Source organism: Sinocyclocheilus anshuiensis, unplaced genomic scaffold (assembly GCF_001515605.1).
Source record: "Sinocyclocheilus anshuiensis isolate Anshui unplaced genomic scaffold, SAMN03320099.WGS_v1.1 scaffold1932, whole genome shotgun sequence".
Taxonomy (NCBI): domain Eukaryota; kingdom Metazoa; phylum Chordata; class Actinopteri; order Cypriniformes; family Cyprinidae; genus Sinocyclocheilus; species Sinocyclocheilus anshuiensis.
The window spans coordinates 663,399-685,896 of record NW_015555985.1 but is presented as its reverse complement, the minus strand read 5'-3'; the positions used below and the strand labels follow the sequence as shown (position 1 = coordinate 685,896).

Below are 22,498 nucleotides of genomic sequence, written 5' to 3'. Positions count from 1 at the left end.
CACTAAACATGCTCTTGTATTTCAGTCTGTGCCTAATGGTGGACATGGGGTCTACAGCTCTCTGGAGCAGGTTATTTACAAAGAGTAACTCTGTATGACTATTACTGTAGACTACTGTAGTACCAGGCCCAGTACTGACCGGCGATATTGGGAAGTACAAACAGAGTCTCTCTCTTTCCCTGACAGCAGGAATGCTTCACAGAACAGTGCAACAGCATGCTAGTTTGGAATGGCTCCAGGTTTGCTCTCTATCCAGAGTCCAATGGCCAAAGGAAGATGAGGGGAGTTTTCAGGTCAGGAAACCTGCTTGAAAACAGTCATTATTTTTTTGTAATTCCTCAAATTTGGTGTTGCAGGAATTGCATAATTTAAAGTAAATATGGTCAGTTTTGATTTCGGAGCAGTGTGGATGCACTGCAAAGCATGATATTCTTACAATTTTTGTCTTTTCTAGTAAAAAATATTTAAACATTGTAATTTACGCTTACAGTCTTATGTACACTTCCACAACTCTTACCCTGCGTATGCAAATCTTTTTGACGTCATTCTACCTTCATATAAATCAAAATACATTTTCTTGAGAAGCAAAATGACTTAACATTTCAAGTCTTGTTTTCTGATAAATGTATCAAAATGATGTGTTTATGCCCAAAACACGAAAAACATCTGCCAATTTGTAAAAAGAAAAATAAACGTAATTCAGTGGGAAAACAAGATTATCTTTCTTATTACATTAGCTGATTTATTAATTTTGTTAAAGAAAAACTATTTTGATAAATACTACAAAAACAAGACTTAAAGGAATGGTTCACCCCAAAATGAAAATTTGCTGAAATTTACTTACCCTCAGGAATTTTCAAAAATGTACTCACTCTCAGGCCATCCAAGATGTAGATGAGTTTGTTTCTTCATTGCAACAGATTTGGAGAAATTTAGCATTACATCACTTGGATCCTCTGCAGTGAATGGGTGCCGTCAGAATGAGAGTCCAAACAGCTGATAAAATCATCACAATAATCCACAAGTAATCCACATGACTCCCTCCAGTCCATGAATCAATGTGTCGTGAAGCGAAAAGCTACGTGTTTGTAAGAAGTCCATCAAGGCGTTTTAACTGTAAACCGTCTACATACCATAATAATATTTCATCCAGTTTTCCCCTCACATTAAAATCCACCAACATATTTGTTTAGAACGGTTTTGGACTTTTTTGCTTGTAAACACTTCTTGACCTGTGCATATCTCTCTCCTGTTTCAGATGAGACTTTTTCACTGGAGAAAGCAATATTATGGATAGAGGACTCGTATTTATAAGTATAAGTTAAAAATGTCTTAATGATGGATTAGTTTATTACAAACGCAGCTTTTTTTCTTCACAATATATTAATTAATAGACTGAAGGTTTTTGGTTTGTGATTATTGTGATGTTTTAATCAGCTGTTTGGACTCTCGTTCTGACGGCACCCATTCACTGCAGAGGATCCACTGGTGAGCAAGCAATGCAATGCAAAAAATTTTCCAAATCTGTTTTGATTAAGAAACAAACTCATCCATATCTTGGCTGGCCTGAAGATGAGTACATTTTAAGCAAATTTTCAGTTTTGTGTGAACTATTCCTTTAATATCTTAAGTCATTTTGCTTCTCAAGTAAATGTATCTTGCTTTTAAGTGTCACTTCTGTGTAATTTATTTATTAAAATAAATACGTCACACCGAGTCGAATAAGATTAAACATATTTACTTGAACCGAAAGTACAATGAAGAAATATTCTTGTTTGTCTTGGAAGACAAAATGTCTATTTGTGAAATTGATGTCATTAACAACGCATACAAACATCAGCTAGATGTAAACCGAGTTATAGGCTGATAATGGTCTCACGGTGGATTCTGAAGCATTATGTAGTTTGTACAATAATAGCCAGTTCAATTGCATGACACTTGCAAATGCAACTTCTTCCTAGGAATGACATTTAAGATCAAGCATATCTACAAGAGAACAGAACTACGGAAATTATCACGTAAAAAGCTTTTTTCTTTTTTAAATGAACACCATTCAGAAAGCCCAACAGCTTGTTTTTGTCATCCACAATAATGTTACAGTCTTAGTCCTAGTCTTGGATCATCTCGACATCCCTGTGCTTCTGCCAAAGGATTCTCTCTCTCTCCCCACACTTTATTATTCTTCAAAAGAACGTTTAAACTTCCTGAGGGTCTGTGATGAGAGCGTGTTTGTTGAATTTGTACGCAGAGAGCTCAATGGAGCGCTGCATCATGTCAAAGCACACTGGCATCTCCGTCAACGCCGCTAGAAAAATACTCCTCCCTCCCGTTCATTCCTTCTCACTTTGATGGACAAACGCTGTCCGACACTCACCACCCTTTCTCAACAAGTATACACAGCAATGTCAAACCAACATTTTGTTTGTGCAAAGGCAACATTTTGTTTATGAGAATATAACGACAATAAAACAAAGCAACAACTAAAAAACAGTCTCAGCCAAAAATGAAAAACAAAACAAAAAAGTACAATAGTGCAATTCTTCTCTTCTCTTCTCCTCCTTGGGCTTGTCCTTGTGGTTTTTCTAAGGACAGTTAGTGGCGGCTCCGTCTCGTGTTGCTCTTGCCTGAGTTTGCTCTTCTCTCCAGACGCAAAAGCTGGTTCCATTGCTGGCACACACAGAAAAACATTAGTCACTTCCCATTGCCCTCTGCATCAGGGGCCTCTTCCATATGCTCATTTAAAGGCTCTACAGTGTTAGATTTTATGTCACCAGGTCAAAGCCATAAAACACAGAAGTTAATGACACTTTATTCAATGGCAAGTTTGCAGAAGAAAAACATTTTCTTGCTAGATATTCCGTCTGTCTGTCTATCTATCCATCTATCATCTAATCTATCTATCCATCCGTCCATCCATCCATCCATCTATCTATCTATCTGTCTTATATATATAAAACTCAAGATTCTTAACATGATTCTTTACACCTGTGTGAAATTCAGGAGAACTGAATTCATACTTCCACAAAAAATCACCTTAAGACCCACTGATTAAATGTCACTGAGCAAAACTGTCTCATAAAAGTATCATCAAGCATCATTTGTTTGCAGCTGCTGCTTGATTTGATATTTTGCATCTAATGCAATGACATTTAGGTATTTTAAGTAACATTTTGATATTTTAAGACTAAAGTATCTAAATACTTTCTGGGGCCACTATAATGTAGTGAATGCTATTTTCATACCTTCACTTTCTGTCCCATTTTGTCTTTCCACTTCTGTGCAATGGATCCGTCAATGAGCAGCAGTCTGTGAGAGAAATTATTTATGAGAACAGGAATATAATCCATGAATATCCTCTTCACATAAATCAGACATTACCTGGACCTTTCCTCGTTTTCATAACCCATGATGATATATTCCTCATTGGCTGCTAGCGGAGGACACAGACACCCAGAATTATAATAAAGAGTGACGGTGTCTCGAGGGATGTTGACCAGAGAAGACTTCAAGACGTCTTTGACCTCCACGATGGCGCTCAGGTCATGATTTCTAGTCTTGATCTCTTTCACTCTTGCCTGGATGACTGCAAAGAGAAACAATGAAAGCGTGTCCTGTTTTAAGGATTACAAAAGGTAGCCTGAATTTTAACCTCCTGTTTAGAAAAGAGAATGTGTAAGAAATACAATGTCAAGAACTTTACAAAAGGTAAATTGTAAAATAACATTCAGGCCTTACCATAATTGTAATTGTTTTTTGAATATGTCTTTTTACCAAGTCTCACAGACTTGCATTTGCACCGATCTAAAAAAGTCAAGGATTTTATGTTCAGACATTTGAGGTACAACTATAGTAAATCAGTAAAGTTATGTTTAAAGAATTTTTTTTTTTTTGTATTATTTAAACAGCAAAAATAGACCATAAAGCACTTTGCTATACCATGTTAAACATATCTGCACATTACATAATATTTAAGAATTATGCACACAAACAAAACAAACAAAAAAAATAAATATACATATAAAATTATAAACCGTATTGATACTCAAATAGCATACCATTAGCTCCTTTGCAGTTGCCATTATGTGAATCCATTGGGAAGTCTGGATTTCCTTCTGCACAAGAACCAGAACCAGAGAGTTTAATGTTCAAACTGCATTTCATCTATGCATTCCAGAAATACCCTCTTTAAAATGTGCTGTTAAACAGATAATTCACAAAGTAGTCAAAAATGATCTTACCAGGGTTACATTTTGAAGGGTCTTGATTGTAAGGATTATCTTTAGGGAAGAAATGTTTAAGGATTATTTGAACAAAATTCCATTGATGATAATGATTGCAGGTATTAGAAAAAAAGAAATAAAGTAAATATTATATACATGCTATAATTTATAAATAAAGTGTATGATTATAGAGGGTGAATTCATGTAAAATTAGCCACTTTAGATACTGAGATGACTGTCAAAGGTGCCCCAAATAAGACCACTTTCATTATAATATATGTCATAATTAATCACTACAGTGTATAAATATAATAAAATGTCCCACTTTTCGATTATCAAAAGTCTAATTTTCTACCTGAATTAATGCCATATAATAATAATGATAATGATAATATTAAAAATTATCGCACACTTTACATATAAACATTACACACTATATGCATAGACTACAATAAAATCTGTATCTATCTATATTACATAAGTAAATTTATATACGGTAAATTTGCATAAATTGGGTCACTTTTTGACACTGATATGACTATCAAAAGAGTCCCAATTTACCTGAATTCTCCATATTTATTATTAACAATAGATAAATAAATAACAAAAATCATCGATAGATGCATGAATAACCTGGCCCCTCCGCCTTGACTATCGCCTCAGGTGAGATGCAGACTCCTCGGTCGTAGACGGGCAGCTCCTCGCAGGCCAGACTCTCCGGCCACGTATGGTTGTACTTCTTCATGACCGGCTCGCAGCCGCACTTGGCCCGCTCGCACACGGACTTGCAGGGCTTGATGGGGTCGTGCTGGAAGTCGATGGTGCATATGGGCGCGTACATGGCGCACAGGAAGAACAGCAGGTCCGGGCTGCACTGTGTGCCCAGGAGCCCCTCGAACTGCTCGATGGCGAGCACAGCGTTGGCCTGCGTGCTGTGATGGAGGTGGTTGGGCATCTTGGTCATGTTCCATGGCATGGACCTGCACATGGGGATGCGGATGGGCTCGCAGGACGCGGCCGCAGTGCCTCGGGGGATCTCCAGGAGACAGGCGATGGCCAGGACGCAGATGAACATCTCGTAGGAAAACATATTATTGGTGATCAAAACACAATTGAGAGATGAAGCTATTTATAATTCACCAAGGGCATGTGGAGATCTTCTGGAGAGCTGGAGACTCTTGCGCGTAAAAGCTCCCCCAAAACAAAGTTCCTCAAACTAACTTCACCATACTGAAGTATTGCATCAGATGAACAGAGAACGAAAGCTCATATTTTTTAGATTCTCGCTGAAATGGAGGTGGGGAAAAAAAAAAAGAATTTCTCTCCTGGAAATGGTCGTCGGGTTCCTCACTTCAGGAGCGTGCTGGTGTGAACTGATCTCTCCTCCAGCTCCTGCTGACAGAAAGCGACTGGAAGCAGCTGGAGGAGGAGGAGGAATAAGAGGAGGTGGGGCTGGGGACATAAAGCAGCCCACCTCCTCCTCCATCACTTCAGTCTCCTGTTGCGCCCTCAAACACGAGACTGTTGACTTACTGCTGCTGTAAACGACTTTATCCAAGACAAAAGTGCTGTTTGAATAAGTTAAATAGTACATAGAGTTGTGGACATAAGGAGGTGTTAATTTAAAGGCAGACCTCTAATCAACATCTGTCTGTGTTGATTAGGGCACTACAAAAAGGTTAAACAAATTTTGAAAGGAGAAGGGTCACACTTTATGTTGGAATGAATTTACAAAAGTAACGAACTGCATGTGATTGTATTTGGAGCTGATGTTTTTGCACATTGTGTAGGGTAAGCCATGATTGAATTAAAATATGGAGAAATTAAAATGGCATCTACATAAAAATATCAAGGGCACAATTTTCATTAAAACGTAATACAACTCTGTAATCGTGAAATCTAATTCGCTGGGTAACCGGCTAATTCGTCTGGGAATGTGTTTTTATATTTTATTTATTTACGAGTAAATTCCACGTTTTACAACATAAAGCACACAGTCATACCTCAGACATGATTTCTGAAAATAATAATAATAATGCAGGTTGCTAGCAAGTTACTAAACTACAACTACCATAAGGATGTGAAGTTATGTTCTTGACGAATCAGACATCCGTTTGTAGTCTTTATTATAAAATTATAGAAAATTGTTAGCATCTTACGTTTAGCGGCATATTTGAGGACTGTAGGTAATTTATGTTGTACAATAAAATATGAAAGTCTCCTCAAGAAATGTTAACTACATTACTTAATTTACTCATAAATCGAAAAACCGCTATGCTAAAAAACCATTAGAAATTTCTGAGGGAACTCATGACTCAAGTGCTAATTCTCTTCTGGGGTTTAGGACCATAAACAGCTCTATTAAGCAAATTCATGAAGTGATATCCATCCACCAGAAGATATAATCACTGAAATAATGTCACTATGTACCACAAAATATCAATATGCTATGAGAGCCAGAGACATGAATCTAGCTAGCTATGTAGCAAATAGTTTGCATGGCACAGCGCTCAATTATGCAGTTTATCGTCATTACACCTGGAGAAATATGATAAATATGTTTTTGTTTCAGCAGCAACATAAAAATCAGGTTTTAACTATATACCAAAAAGGGTCATATCCAACTTAAATGTAAAGCTAAAAACAGAGTGCAAACAAAAGGTAAAAACAAGTCCATAAAAGCAAATCTAGTCTTTTAAAGACATCTGCACAGTGTGCCCTTTGGCTCAGTTTATGTGAGAAGATTTAGATGAGCAGCCTCCGATCAAAGAAGCAATGTTCCTGTCAGCTTGGAAATAATGACAGAATAATAAAAATGCTGTATATAGAAACCATTTTTCATATTCCTGCATAATACAATGTCAAAATCACATGCAACCTGTTACAGGGTTCCCACACTTTTTGACAAATGAATTTTCCATGAACTTTAAAGTTGCCAGTGACCTCTGGATATGGACTTTTAATCAATAATAATAATAATCATAAAATTGAGAAGGATTTATTAATAAATCATTTAGACAAATATGTGAATTGGTTTGACTTAATTTAAACGAATCAACTCAAAATAACAATTTACTGTTATTTCCAGGTTTTTCATGATTATCAGAACTACTTTACATCACTTAAACAGCATTAAAGTGGACCAGTCAAACTGCATTTGACCTGATGTTTATTCATGTTATGGAAGATACATTGTAATTTCCAAAAAATCCAAAACATATAAAACCGGTTAAGGGAGAGGAGGGGGGAAAACAACTAAAAAAACATTCAATAAATATGTAAGAATGTTTATTATAGCTCACAGACAGGTACAATGGAGTGTCAATGCCACAAGGCATCATGAAAGTTAGTTAAAAAATTATACTATGCTTTGTACAGACAACACTAGGTTGCTTTTATAACGTAGTTATGCACAATTCTGCCGTTTCAATCCAGATGAGATGCAGTTATATCCATTAATTTGGCAAGTATGTCAAAGAAACACAAAATGTAATGAAAATAAATGCAAATTCACAGGGAGGGAGAGAGAAGCACGCAGTAACCCACACAGATTAGATCTAGAACAACATCAAAAAAAGAATCACTGTTTCATAGAGGCATCTGTTATCGTAACAAGCATTTAGCATGATGTAGAGTTTTTAATAATTCACCCTTGCCCTCCCCCCCATGTCCCAAAGTACACAATTAACTATTTAATGTGTTTGTTTCCATGTTTAACCATTGCAAATTAAAACACAAACAAAAAAAAAATGGTCAAAATGATACTTAGTGTCACTAGTCCCTGGGATCAAACTTGATTACTGTAAGTGGTCAATAAACAAATATTTTTTTTCTTCCTTTTTTCCCTCTTTATTCAGTGTCATAAAAGTTTTGATCCCATTAAAAGTCTTGAACTGGTAAGACTATAACACTGGATCCTACAGAGGAATATGGAATGAGGGCTGAAGTATCCGCCCCTCGAGTGCTCTACGCACAGGAACTCTTATGCGGAAGACGACACAGACTGCTTATATACGGCGTGGTAGGCGTTCCGGAGCAGGACGTACGGGAAACAGGATTCCAAGAGGTCCATGGTGAGGAATGGTGATTCTTGAACGATCTAGACAAAAACAATCACGTTCAGAACAGATGTCAGGGTGATGGGATTGGGATGTTCTGCTGCAACTGACACACGTGGGCTCATCCTGATAAAAACCCCATTCTCATTTTCCATTACACTCTAATTCAACGCATCCTGCAGATTGTGCTTCAAAGAGTGAAAAATCCCATGGACAAATCCCCCTCAAGCCTTACAGATCAAAAGAGCTGCGTGACTCTCAAACACAAACAGAAAGAGTCCTTAGCACATTTTCCCAGTCATCAGAACAAAACGATGGAAATATGGAGAAATCGTGCGCACCAAAGCAGTTGGTTTGGTTCTTTTAAGTATTTTCCCCATTCATTTTCTCCATAGGGATTTCAAAACATTCTTCAGTTCTAAGCATTGAACTACACAATTCCACTCTGAGATCAATCAAATTCTTACAGCATTTGGTTTAAAGCAACCAAGTATATGAAAAAAGACAAGACTAATTCATATCTATTCTGAGGAAATTAACTACTCATGCCATGAAACATAGTGACGCTATTGACTTCAGTCATTGCTAAGCATAAAAATAATGAACGTTTTTTATAAAGTCTCTTATGCTCACCAATGCTGCATTTATTTGATTAATAATACAGTAAAAACAATTATTATTTATATTGTGAAATATTATTTTCTCATCTCATCTCATGTCATCTTCCTCCGCTTATCCGAGGTCGGGTCGCGGGGGCAGTAGTCTGAGCAGAGCCCCCCAGATGATATCTAGGTGAAGGGTTCTCTGTGTATATTTTCATTTCCAAAGAGATTTCCTGGAACTAGAGGACCACAGTGTCCTCATACTGCCTGCATTTAAACAGAGATTGCTGATCCATCATATAGGCAACCAAGGATATGTCATTAATATTTTTCAAAAGTGGCAAACCATTGGCATTATACGTAATTTGTCTCATCTCATCTCATCTACCTCCGCTTATCCGAAGCTGGGTCGCGGGGGCAGTTGTCTGAGCAGATTCCCCCAGACTTCCCTCTCCCCACAGCACACCTCCAGCTCCTCTGGGGCAACCCCAAGGCGTTCCCAGGCCAGCTGGGAGACATAGTCTCTCCAACGTGTCCTGGGTCTGCCCCGAAGCCTCCTCCCAGTGGGACATGCCCGGAACACCTCACCTGGGAGGCGTCCAGGAGGCATCCGAAACAGGTGCCCAAGCCACCTCAACTGGTTCCTCTCGATGCAGAGGAGCAGCGGCTCTACTCCGAGCTCCTCACAGGTGACTGAACTCCTCACCCTATCCCTAAGGGTGCGCCCAGCCACTCTGCGGAGGAAACTCATTTCTGCCGCTTGTATCTGCGATCTCGTTCTTTCGGTCATGATCCAGAGTTCATGACCATAGGTGAGGGTAGGAACGTAGATCGACCGGTAAATTGAGAGCTTCGCCTTAAGACTCAGCTCCTTCTTCACCAAAACAGACCGGTACAATGACCGCATTACTGCGGATGCAGCACCAATCCATCTGTCAACCTGCCGCTCCATTTTTTCCTCACTCGTGAACAAGACCCCGAGATACTTAAACTCCTCCACTTGAGGGAGCAACTCCCCCCCAACCTGGAGGGGGCAATCCACCTTTTTCCGACTGAGAACCAAGGCTTCGGATTTGGAAGTGCTGATTCTCATCACCGCCGCTTCGCACTCGGCTGCAAACATCTCCAGTGCACGCTGCAAGTCTTGATTTGATGATGCCAACAGGACCACATCATCCACAAAAAGCTGAGACGATATCTTGTAGCCACCAAAACAGACACCCTCTGCTCTCTGTGACAAAGGGCAGCCCTGGTGGAGTCCGACATGCACCGGAAACAGGTCTGACTTACTGCCGGCAATGCGGACCAAGCTCCTGCTCCGGTCATACAGGGAACGAACAGCCTGTAGCAACGAGCCCTGAACCCCATAATCCCGTAGTACCTCCCGCAGGATGCCACGAGGGACACGGTCGAATGCCTTCTCCAGGTCCACAAAACACATATGGACTGGTTGGGCAAACTCCCATGAACCCTCCAACACCCTAGTGAGGGTATAGAGCTGGTCCAGTGTTCCATGGCCAGGGCGAAAACCGCATTGCTCCTCCTGAATCCGAGGTTAAACTATCGGTTGGATTCTCCTCTCCAGTACCCTGGCATAGACTTTCCCGGGGAGGCTGAGTGTGATCCCCCTATAGTTGGAACACACCCGCCGGTCCCCTTTCTTAAAAAGAGGGACCACCACCCAGGTCTGCCAGTCCAAAGGCACTGTTCCTGAACTCTACGCAATGCCGCAGAGGCATGTCAGTATTGGTTATAAATAAATAAATATTATTTTCTATTTAATATATTTTAAAATGTAATTTATTCCTGTAATGACAAAGCTGAATTTTCAGCATCATTACTCCAGTCTTCAGTGTCACATGATCCTTCAGAAATCATTCTAATATGCTGATTTGGTGAAACATTTCTTATTATTCCATGTTGTTTTTGCAGCTTAATATTTTTGTGGAAATCGTGATTCATATTTTCCAGGATCCAGGAGAAGTTAAAAACAGCATTTATTTAAAATGAAAAGTTTGTTGTTTGAATATGCACGGGAAACAGAATTAATCACATCATTGATCAGGCTGTGATTTCTGTTTCCATGGTAACAATAACTCTGATAAGTGGAGTTACTAAAAATTTAATTGCCAAATATTTATATTTTTCAGGAGTATATATCACATATAATGAAAAACCTCAAACATATAACATAATCATTCAAAATAGATTTGACTACGTAGAAAATGTTTGCACTGTTGCACACTAGGCTTGCCGCGATAGATGGTGCTAACGGTGATACCGTTGTTAAGCTGCAACACCGGTTACGTCACTTATTTTATATTAGGCATAGCCTGCCCTATAGCATGGTGTATTTTTATTCGTTTTGTTAATAAAAGTTCTATGTTTTATATATAGGCTAAAGTGAGTTTGACGTTGTATTTTGTTGTTGCATTCAAGCAATTGATGCCGAATTGCTGCTAATTCGATGAATTAGTGAAAGTGAAAGTAAAATGCGCACGGTGCTTTTAAGCGATTTAAAAGCGAAGGAAAGCGAGGAAAAGAGGGAAAATTCAAACGAACTAAAAACGAACAATTGCTTTACGCCGAATTGCCGCTATTTGAAAGTGAAAGTAAAATGAGCACGGTGCTTTTAAGCGATTTAAAAGCGAAGGAAAGCGAGGAAAAGAGGGAACGCCCCTGCCCCCACGGTGATACCGGTATTATCGGTGTTGTCACACGTCGATTAACCGGTGGGAAAATTTCCTCACCGTCACAACCCTATTGCACACCATTATGAAACGCTCTGTCTTTTGTCTTGTAATGGAGGTGTGGATTCACTCACCATGTCCAGGAGCAGGTAAACAGACTCCCTGTTCCGTGTAGTGCTTTTATCTGTCTCCTGTCCAATCTTCAGCAGGCTGGAGGAGGCGAGCTGTGGGAGAGAATTACAGGGTTTTATTAAGCTGCAAAGTCCCACAGAGAGAGTTGCACAAATTGAGTGTTTATTTGTTGACATATTAACATAAATCGCATGTTGTGTAGTAAAAGTATTGGAAATGAAAAAAGCTTTAAGCCTGGAATTAGGACAATTACTACTAATAGTGTTACTTACCGCGAGGAACTCTTTGAGGCGATCCTCTATGCTGCCCTTGTGGATAGTGAACAGAGCAGCGGCAATCTGGTTTATCGCTTTAGCCAGACAGTGAATGTTGTTGCAGTGACCTTAAAAGATTTATAGAAAGTTAACACACACATGATAAATGCCATGCACATTTTAAAACGCGTCGTTCCAGCGGACCACAGTTCAAACAGCACAGATGTAATATGATTTCATTCGCAGCGGTTCAGCGCGAGACTGAAATGTAAAAATTGGTACCTTCTATTGCGGGACTGTACTGTGACATCACATTGCTGGCCAGGGTCGGCATGGAAACGGCCACGAAGACCATCAACAGGCAGGCGATCTTGTACTCCTCCTCTGGGCTAATATTTTCTGTTACAAACAGAGAATTGAGTTCATGAATGTTCCTTTAGGTAACTCCGAGAAATACTGATGTGCTGCCATTGTGAGATGGCAGGGAAATTGCAGCGATTGCATTTCTCTCTCTGGATAGTGTCCGAAAATCTGTGCAAAGAGCCAAGAAAAACTGCACTAATGTCCAAAAATTAACTCTTGTTTATGTTATTAGCGCAACAGCATTTGGGAGTGATTCAATTAAGTCTAGTTTGAGTTGACTCGCTATTTAGATAGTAAACAGAAGACGTTTGGATTTAACCGTCGGGGGAATAGAACAAAAACATCGGTGCTGGCCAAGAGGCCCTGGAGGGTCTGGGCTGCTTTAAGAAAATGAAAGCTGTTCACCAGAGAGCTTTGCTCAGTTCTGGAGAACTGCTATGTGGAATGAGATATGTTTAGGTGCACAAGGCTCTTCTCAGGAAGCTGATTCCTCGAATTATTTCAAGTAGTGGTTACTCTTTACAGTAAAGTCAAAAAATGTTAAGAATAGTGCGATATAGTGCAAGTTTACATACAATTTTACAAGTTTTTTGGTCTGTAAGCTTTTTTAAAATGTTTTTGAAACAAAAATACTTACTACAAATAACATGTTATTTGATAAAGAAATACAGTACAGATATTGCGAAATATTACTGCAATTTAAAAATTCAGTTTTCTATTTTAATATATTTTAAAATTTATTCTTGTAATGGTGTTGCTGAATTTTTAGCATGTTGAAAACAGTTGCCTAATTTCTGTGGAAATTTACAGGATTCTTTGATGAATAGAACATTCAAAAGGACAGCATTTATTTGAAATAGAAATCTTTTAATAACATTATAAAGTTTTTTTGAGCAATTTAATGCATCCTTGCTGAATAAAAGTATCAATTCTTTCTTTCTTTCAAAATAAAAATTCTGATTCCACACTAGTGTAAACGAATACATTTATAACATTATGTTTTAAAAAATAACAATAGTTAATGTATTAGGAACAAAAATTTTATAACAAAATAAAACATACTTTATATAACTGAGTATAATATAAAAAATATTGAGATAAACAGCAGCATTTAACTAAATATTTCCATTAAACGATGATGGAAAATGCCTTGCATAGACTTGAATGAATCAGTGACTCTTTTTTCAACCAGTTAGCTGGAACAACCTGTCTGAACGAACCGATTCATTAAAATTAAGTGCATTTGATTAATGCCTCAGTTTGCATGTCTGTAAAGCTGCATTGTAATACAGAGACCAAAAAAATAAATAAATGTTTGCAGCATTTATATATAAAGTAGCATTATATTGTCACATTACACTGTTACAAAAAATTGTAGTTATTGGCAAAGCAATGCTATTTCGAAGATAACCAAGTACCTATTACACTACAAAAAAAGTTAGCAGTGTCGCTTTTAGTTAGCTACTCCACAACACCGTAAACGACACTCATGAGACACTAAAGTGCAGATCTGCTCTGCACAGATATTTGTATTATTTTTAACTCTGGAGGTTGTGGTTAAGATAGGCCTGGAGATGTGAGGTTTGAAACTTTCTTGTGAAATCATTCACCACCGAAATAATATGAAATAACACATGGTAAACTGATACTGTGACTAAAGTGGACATGGGTGTGGATGTAATGCATGTTTCTGAGTGTGTATTATAGTGTGAGCTTACACCGTAATCACAGTGCAAGTGAGCATCCTAACGCTGCAGTACTTGACCAGATTAGACCTGATATAAACCATGTGATACTACTTAACGTTTCAACACAAACCAAACCTTTTTTACAGCCAGCTAGCTTGCATCCAAGGTCTTAATACAGGGATTTCTGGTAAATCATTTGGCATGAAATGGTCTTTAGATCTGAGCACCAAAGTGCACTCTGGAAAAATAATTCCTGTTCAGCTTTTCTTTCAACTACGTGCACACCGACGTCAAACTTTGTTAACTACCTATTTTGTAGCAAATGCTGATAAAAGGTGAATTCCAAAAGTGGACGCTCGGCATTCTAACAAATCTAGAGCAAAAACACCTGATGCATATCGGCACATCGGCATAATCTGCACTTTCTTAAGAGGCCAAAACCAAAGCACTTCCAGTTACGGCATATTATTTTCCTCTGACAGGGAAAAAACTGAGCCAGTTTATATTTTGATGCCAAAAATTTACATCAGGGTTAGAAATGGCCTGATGTGCAATACCATTTTGAATGGTCTGAAATAACCTACCAGACTTCTGGGAAGACAAAGCCACTACCAGAGCAGGGTCGATCTCACAGGGCAGGCCTGCAGCAGAAGACAGCTCGTACACGTTCATGGCAACCTGAGAAAAGGGAGAATTTCAGGTCCGGTGGCCCATCGTTACTACTAACGGCAAGTCTGAACATCACCTACCTTCATGTCAGTTTCACGAGGAATGTGGTCTTTGAAGTCTTCTACGGAGCTCACCAGGAAGGGAATGTGGCAGGACAGCACCTGGAGAAAAGGACACATCTGTGATTAGAGCTCATTTGGCCTATAACATATTCGAACAAAGGAACAGTTAACCAAAAAATGTTGTTTTTTTTTGTCATTTACTCAACCTCACTTTATTCCAATGCTATATTATTTTATTTCTTCCTTCAAACACAAAAATCAGAAGGATGTCTGAGCCGCCCTTTTCCTTAAAATAAAATGGACAGTGATTTACAGCACCAAGCTTCGAAAAGCACAAAAAAACCCCACATAAATACAGTCTATAATTCACTGGTTCTCAATTCCAGTCCTGGGGACCCCCTGCTCTGCACATTTTGCATGTCTCTCTTATTTAACACACCTGATTCAGATCATCAGCTCGTTAGGAGAGACTCCATGAACTGAGGCTACGTCCACACGAAGCCAGAGCTTTCCCTATCCGATCTTTTTTTTCCCCTCGTCTCAAGAAATATTCCACACGAATATTCCAAATGGTTCCACACGAAACCACAAAACCGACACAAAACGATGTAGTATACATGCCAGACCAGTATGTGGCACTGTAATTCTGCCACAGAGATACACTAAAAACGGAGAAGACTTGGACTATGCGCATAAACCTTGCGCGTGGTATACAAACGAACATGGAACAATACATTTATTCATCTGTGTCAATGTTAGTTAATAAAAAGACAATCGTTCATGTTTTTGTTGCTGTTACGTGACGTAGCGGTATCTGACTAGGGGCGAGACGTGGGCTGATGACGTCATCGTTTCAGAAAATATACGGATTCGCTGTCCACACGAAAACGCAAGGGTGGCGTTTTCAGATTTATCCACTCTGGGACCCGGTTTCAAAAAATATCGGTTTCACTCTCCCAAAACGCCGGATCCGTGTGGACGAAACGCCTATACGATACAACATTTATGCGTATACAGCTAAACACGTTTCCGTGTGAACAGGGCCCGAGTGTGTCAGATAAAAGAGACATACAAAATGTGCAGAGCAGTGGGTCCCCAGGACTGGAATTGAGAACCACTTGTGCGCTACATTCAAAGTCTTCTAAAGTCATATATTTATATGAATAATGATCGTGTGAGTAAATTTCAATTATCATTCAACTGAGAATTTTCACTTACTGTAGCTCTTTCACAGTTATGCATATTCAAACTTGTCATGTGACACGTGACCGCCAAACCGAAGCGTCTTCAGGTGGCACATTTGAAAAAGTTTAATTTTAGTATTATTTATATCATATCATAGTATTTAACAATTAGCAATGTGTTTTATTTTTATATTTTCAGTTTTAATTTTAGTTAGGGTTTTAATAATTGTATTTGCTTTAGCAATTTTTATTAGTTTTTTAATATTTATTTATAATATTAATATTTTATTTATAAGAATTTGCTTACATTCAACAAAAATTATTTTTAATATTGTTCGTTTTAGTTAATAACAACACTGATTTTAATATATATGTGAATGCAAATTAGATTTGAGAGCTGCAGAAGCTCTGTTCATTACTCAAGACATTGCATGACTTCAGAAGATACAGAATATAGTTCACAAGTAATAAAGAGAACTTTTTTGGTGCTTAGCAGTACAAATGATCATCCATGTTTACTGTATGAAAAAGAGCGGCTTGGAAAGTCTACATAACATCTTATGCATTTCATGGAAGAGAAAATCTGAAATGATGTCCATGTGAGTGTAGAGCAAGTCATGAGAGAAACGAGACGAGACATCTGGATAAAAACCCACATCTCTGAGAGCTTCCTGAGCCAGAGAGCGGAATGACAAAATCACGCCGATGATGGTCATCCGTTTCAGCACGCTGTCAACTGCTACAGAAATAGAAGACAAGTCATATTAATAACTTCCAAAAATAGGCCATTTCTTTCTTTAGAACCACTAAAAATAGGTCTGCAGGTGGTTTGTATATGGGCCACATTCCTCAGACAGGATTTTGAAATTCCTGCTCATATTCGAGCTCAGTAATATGACTGTATGAGGACAAGCCATAACAAATAGCTCTGTGTAGAGGGCCTGTCTGCAGTGAGGGGGGCGGGTGGGTGTTATTACAGCTCATACCATGACATTCCAAACAGCTACTGTCTAATACGGGGCTTCTCAACCTGGGGTACATGGACATGACTGGAAATTTACAATAGTTAAAATATTCAAAATATTTCATTTAAATTGCCATTTTTATATTTTTGGAGATTTGTCATTTTTCACCTTGTCTCACAATATTAATATAGCTTTGTGTATGACTCTAAAACTATGTCAATATGTGAACCACTTTGACAGGAAGACATATAAAGTGACCAAACACAGTTTGCTTTGTTTTTACATGCTGTTCATGGGGAGATTAATCTGAACCAGATCAGAGACCACCAGAGAGAAAAAAAAGGAATTTATTTGATATACTACTTCATTTAGTATTATATTTATATTTAAAAGTGTATATACTCTGTGATCAGAATATCTGTCCAGTATTGATTATTAAAAAAAAAAAGCATATTAATATAATAGTAATATATAAATGTACACTACCATTCAAAAGTTTGGGGTCGTTTTTGAAAGAAGTCGCTTTTGCTCACCCATGCTGCATTTATTTGCTCAAAAATTCAGTAATATCGTTAAATATTATTACAATTTAAAATAACCGTTTTCTATTTTAATATATTTAAAAATTTAATTTATTTCTATGTTGGCAAAGCTGATTTTTCAGCATCATGAAAACAGGTGTGCTGCTTAATATTTTTATGGAAACTGTAAATTTTTTCCTGGATGCATTTATCTTTTATAACATAATAAATGTATTTTACTGTCAATTTACTGTCTTTTGATCATTTTTTTGTGTCCTTGCTGAATTAAAGTCTTACATTTTTATTTTTTTTTTTACAAATCTTACTGACCCCAACTTTTGATTTCAATATTGTATATAATTAAAAGTCCCACAACTGATACGCACATGTGAGCCGCTTAAAGAGTGCTGCCATATGGTCCGGCTTGTCAAAGCTGGTCCTCATCTGGGTCAGAACTTCCACATTGTCCACCACAAGTTTCTGCAAGGGCAACAAAAGACAGTATGATAAATAAGCAGAAGAATTATGTGAATAGGTCTGAAGCAATCTGTACATCTTTCCAGACAAGGACATCATAAGCTACATGCACCTTTAAAAGGAATTAAAATCTAACAACAGCATTTATGACAATTTGATTACCAGAAAATAACAAATGCGAAACAAATGCTGTCGATTGAACTTAATTTTGAACACAGAAAATTACTTTTAACACCTAAGCAGAACAATCTTGAACAGTAGCCGATTAAAGGCGTGAAACTGCCCGAGACGGGAACAGTGAAGAAACGCAAAAGAACGAGTTCGCATGTCAACAAATGATTTGCGTAATTTGAGCTCTAAGAGAAAACATGTTCTGCATTAAATTTCTGTGGTGAACATGGTGCAGAATAGAAATGCAAAATTTCACTCCACAGCCGATTGTGGGTCAGATAGGAAACTTGGTTCTTTTTCCCCCAAATTACTTTCAGCTGAAGGAGAGAGGTTTGCATGTTAGAACATCACTGACATGTGCCAAGCCTGTGTTCACACACTTTGGTTGGTGGTTGTTGCTCAAGAAACTTTTATGTTTCAATTACATAAATCACGCATTTGCAAACCTGCTGCCATTAATGAATGAAATGCATATTGAAAAAAGAAGAAGAAAAAAAAGAAAACATACATACAGATGAACTGCCCAAGAAAAAGAAAAAAGCAGTCCATTCCTTAATCATTGTGTCAGGGAGTGCAAACAATACACCATTCATACCCTTTACCTTCAATGTAATCAAACTAGCATTTGGTTCAGGTTTGATCACAGTTGCGGTTAATTCATCATTGCTGACAGTTCTCAGTTGTCATTGTCTAAATGTTATGCAATAACATTGAGGGGAAGCGCTACCTAAACTCTGTTCCCGGAAAACAGGCACACATGGAATCTGTGGCTGCAGTAATCCAAAGAAAGCTCTTCATATTTCCGCAAAATTGGAACGTCCTTCATTCACAAAGTTCTACACATTCTCCTGTGTCTTTGTTTTACATATTTGGATAATTTAATCATGTTTTACAAATGCACTACTTTCAGCCATGTTTTAAGGTCATGAGCTTCAACAAATTGTACCATGTTAAAAATCGACAGAATTTCACACATTTTCTTCTAAAATTATAAAATACAAAAAAAAAAAAAAACTAAAACTAAACAAAAAGGTCACAGACTCAGTCTAGACCTGCCAGTAAGTCAAAGTGATTTTTTTCCTTAAAAAAAAAAAAAAAAATCATAATAATGAAATACATAAGCATGCAAGTTAATAAAAAAAAGTCAAAGTGGCATTTTCAAATAAATACATAAATGAAAACTAAATAAATACACACATACATACAAAAATGAAACAAACCAAGTAAGTTAATAAATCAAATTTTACAGATTCAGGCTGGACCTACCAGATTGAAGTGACTGTTTAACAGGAAGACTAAAAAGAGGCTCTAATTGCTCTCAGGCCGTCTCCAACAGAGAACCGTGCTTCCGAAACGCTCTCAGAGGAAGGCAAAGAAGTCAGAATTGCAACAAGCCTAATGATGTGACCTTTCACCTCAGAGACCCTTATCACTCACCTTGAGTTCAGCCACCTGGGAGGAGATGTGCCACATGAGGCTCTCGCTGAGGAACTTCATCCCGTACGGACCCAGCAGCTCAGACAGGGAGCGCATTTCTGAGAGACAAAGACAAGAGCGTTTAGACGTGCTATGACAGATTGATTGTGGATATAATCGACGTTCAGCTGTAGAAAACATTGTGTAATGTTTCTAAACAAGTAAATCCTTTATTCAAAGTGTCCTTGTGGAGTGCCTTTCCCCTCACCAGATATGTCAGAATACTCCTCTGCATTAAAGGTGAGCTCATTCTCTGTGGGCAAGTTGACGAAGGCCTTCATGGCAGGAAAGTAAGCGATGTGACCATTGCTGACCTGCCGCAGTAGAGTCTCCAGATACCTGCACACAGGTTAACATCAAACCAAATTTCATTATAAGACATCACAGGCACCTCTTTATTTAACCATTATTTTTAAAGACTATTACACATCACATCCATGTTTTAATTTGAACTGTTTGAACATGTTATGTAGCACTTTGTTTGTCAAAAATGAAATTATTTTCTCAAATTTCATTTAATTATACTTAATAAATAATGCTAATTCAATTGTTAGTTTTATGCATTCGTTTAATTTCCACCATTTTTGATGGTTTTATGTAAATCATAAAACACAAAAATTAGAAAAATTAAAACAGACAACAAAATTTCTGAAAAAATAAAATGCAATTCATAGGGCCCTGTTATTGTTAAAGTGTTACATTTTTATGAATTATTGTTACATTTTTAAAGTTTTATTAATTTATTTAGACATGTTTTTATTATTAAAATGTACTTAAACCATTTAAAAATGAACCCAGAAAAAAAAAAAAAACGTATTTTGGGAAATATCAAAATGCAATTTGGAAAAAAATAAAACAGATTTCATAGGGCCCTAGTTAATATACTTCAAAACCATTAAATACTAAAAATATTTACTATTCAAGTTATAATTATATAATTGTTCAAGTGAATTAAAATAGACTATTTTACCCAACATTTGTGTATACTATGTATTTTTATGCTGTCTAGAGCATCATGTTGTAAGCTTGGCAGCATACTAATGCCAAAATGTATTTGAGTTTAGTCAAGGCTTTGCGTTAGGAGTGCTTTTTGTTGCTTCTTATGTAGAGTGCTCTAAATCAGTCATTTAAGAAGTTATTTTTCAGTTAGGATGTCTTAAAAGGCAGCAGTGTATGCATGCAGTACACTTGGTTTTGGAATAGAGCTATTCATCCTCACTATGTGGCCATTCTGTAATGGGTATGTAGAGTCTCACCAGTTGGTGTAGAGGCTGGTGATGGTTGGTTCTCCGTGGCTGTCGAGGTGTTGGGTCTGCTGCAGCAGCACGTTGTTGAACACTCTAGTGATGTCAATCTGCACGTAATTCTCGATGGACTGCAGCACTGTCATGTAGGCCCGCACGCTGGTGAGCAGCTCTGATGGTTTGGCGATTTCCTGTGTGGCCTGGTTGTACATGGTCATCCCAACTATAGACCTGAGAGACAGTTACAGAAACAGTCAACAAGCACTGAATAACAAAAATGAACCACCCCTACTGACTTTAACGTATGTCTCGTTTTTTTTTTCTGCACGATTAATTGATGCATGAAATGCTAAAGGAACAAACTGCTTGTTCTCATAATATTTTATCAAAATGCAACCTTCTACACCTCAGAAATATTTCTGCTGATGTAATCAAGACCAAGTAGCAAGAAAAAATTAAATAAATGAACTTTTCCACGACATTCTAATTTATTGAGATGCACCTTTATATATAAAAAATCAATCAAAATGAATAAACACTCCAATAAAAAAACCCCAGTAGATAAAATCCATTTCCTATCTTATATAATTTCCTGCTAAATGTTCAGTTTCACTCAGAAATAGCTCCCATTTAAAAGTCATTAAATTCAACATGAAATGCTGCTTGCAACCCATTAAGTTTAAAGTATTTGAAAGTATTTAAGTAAAGCATTTTTAAGTTTAAACCGATTAAGAGATAAAGCTAAATTATATAAATGATAATGATAAACAATCAGTGCTATTTTAACATCACTAAGATACTATATATTATATATTACTAGGCATTATAGTTTTTATTTAATATTTTTAATCAGTTTATATTTTCTGTTTTCATTTTAATTTGAGTTTTTTCTGTTGTGTGTTTTTGTCATTTTTAGTAAAAAAAAAATATATATATATGTCTACATAGTTTTTATTGTTTTAGTTATTTTAGTACACCAAGTCAAAGTAAATTAAGTTGAGAAATGTTGCTTTGGCAACTAGCTGAATTAAAAAATATTTTAGATTATATTTCTGTCAGGACCACTATCGTCAAAGATGATTGACAAGATCTGCTAACAGGGCCTCTCACTGCTGAGAAGCATGGCCACATGAGGGGTTCACAGCCCGGGAGAGAGGGGCCAGCCAATGCATCCACGTCAGAGTGCTGAATCCAACAGTGGAAAATACCTGTTATTCCTCTGCCTGATGTTTATTTAGTTGGACAAGTGCTATTCTGGAACTGTGTCAAAAATCATGCTAACCCAAACTCTCACTGCTAGTCCAATAAATTACACAAATCGAACACTAAACCCAAGAGGCTCTTTAAGCCATTGAGTTCTTAGCTTAATTAATAAGGGAGAGCTGGACAACAATTTTCCTTGACACAGAATGCAACAGTAACTCTCCCCTATGAGGCAAATCAATATGATTGATGCTAGTGCTGGACGAGTGTGCATAGACCTCATCATGAAGGGAGGACTGTGGGTAATGTAATTAGTGGTCGACCGATATATCACCAAGGCTGATATATTGGCATCGGCCGATAAGTTTTCCTGTTTGGCTGATGCGTTCGAGGCGGGACTTTTATTTTGACGGCGCTGCACACACACAGTGCTCACATTCTCCCTCTTGTTCACTGTTGTCATTAACAGTTCTGTCTAAATATGGATAGAAGTCGGTCTAATAATCAGATAGAACGGGT

At 37.6% G+C, this 22,498-nt stretch overlaps 2 protein-coding genes across 2 annotated transcripts in view; both read right to left on the bottom strand.

Moving 5' to 3' along the window:
* Positions 1-1,736: 1,736 nt before the first annotated feature.
* LOC107676073 (secreted frizzled-related protein 3-like) lies at positions 1,737-5,741 on the bottom strand. Its single transcript, XM_016470598.1, has 7 exons — positions 4,854-5,741; positions 4,239-4,277; positions 4,056-4,112; positions 3,736-3,801; positions 3,379-3,583; positions 3,243-3,306; positions 1,737-2,667 (listed from the first exon to the last, which is right to left on the bottom strand). The coding sequence occupies exons 1-7, from the start codon at positions 5,308-5,310 to the stop codon at positions 2,593-2,595; spliced, it is 963 nt and encodes a 320-aa protein (XP_016326084.1). The 5' UTR covers positions 5,311-5,741; the 3' UTR covers positions 1,737-2,592.
* A 1,750-nt stretch (positions 5,742-7,491) lies between these two features.
* Positions 7,492-22,498, bottom strand: part of LOC107676070 (nck-associated protein 1-like) — a 61,134-nt gene continuing 46,127 nt past the window's right edge. The window contains exons 22-32 of the mRNA XM_016470595.1: positions 20,789-21,007; positions 19,741-19,871; positions 19,494-19,591; positions 17,795-17,888; positions 16,579-16,661; positions 14,757-14,837; positions 14,592-14,685; positions 12,239-12,355; positions 11,975-12,084; positions 11,705-11,794; positions 7,492-8,319 (exon numbers count right to left, since the gene is read on the bottom strand). Coding sequence (XP_016326081.1) covers positions 8,203-8,319; positions 11,705-11,794; positions 11,975-12,084; positions 12,239-12,355; positions 14,592-14,685; positions 14,757-14,837; positions 16,579-16,661; positions 17,795-17,888; positions 19,494-19,591; positions 19,741-19,871; positions 20,789-21,007 — 1,234 coding nt within the window. The 3' untranslated portion in view covers positions 7,492-8,202. The remainder of the gene's footprint in view (positions 8,320-11,704; positions 11,795-11,974; positions 12,085-12,238; positions 12,356-14,591; positions 14,686-14,756; positions 14,838-16,578; positions 16,662-17,794; positions 17,889-19,493; positions 19,592-19,740; positions 19,872-20,788; positions 21,008-22,498) is intronic.

Excerpts from the sequence above, each read along its gene's own strand:
- LOC107676073 (XM_016470598.1), bottom strand. The coding sequence starts at position 5,310 with ATGTTTTCCTACGAGATGTTCATCTGCGTCCTGGCCATCGCCTGTCTC. Across the intron at positions 3,802-4,055 it reads CAACTGCAAAGGAGCTAATG|ATCGGTGCAAATGCAAGTCT; the intron begins GTATGCTATTTG and ends TGACTTTTTTAG. Across the intron at positions 3,307-3,378 it reads GAAAACGAGGAAAGGTCCAG|ACTGCTGCTCATTGACGGAT; the intron begins GTAATGTCTGAT and ends TTTCTCTCACAG.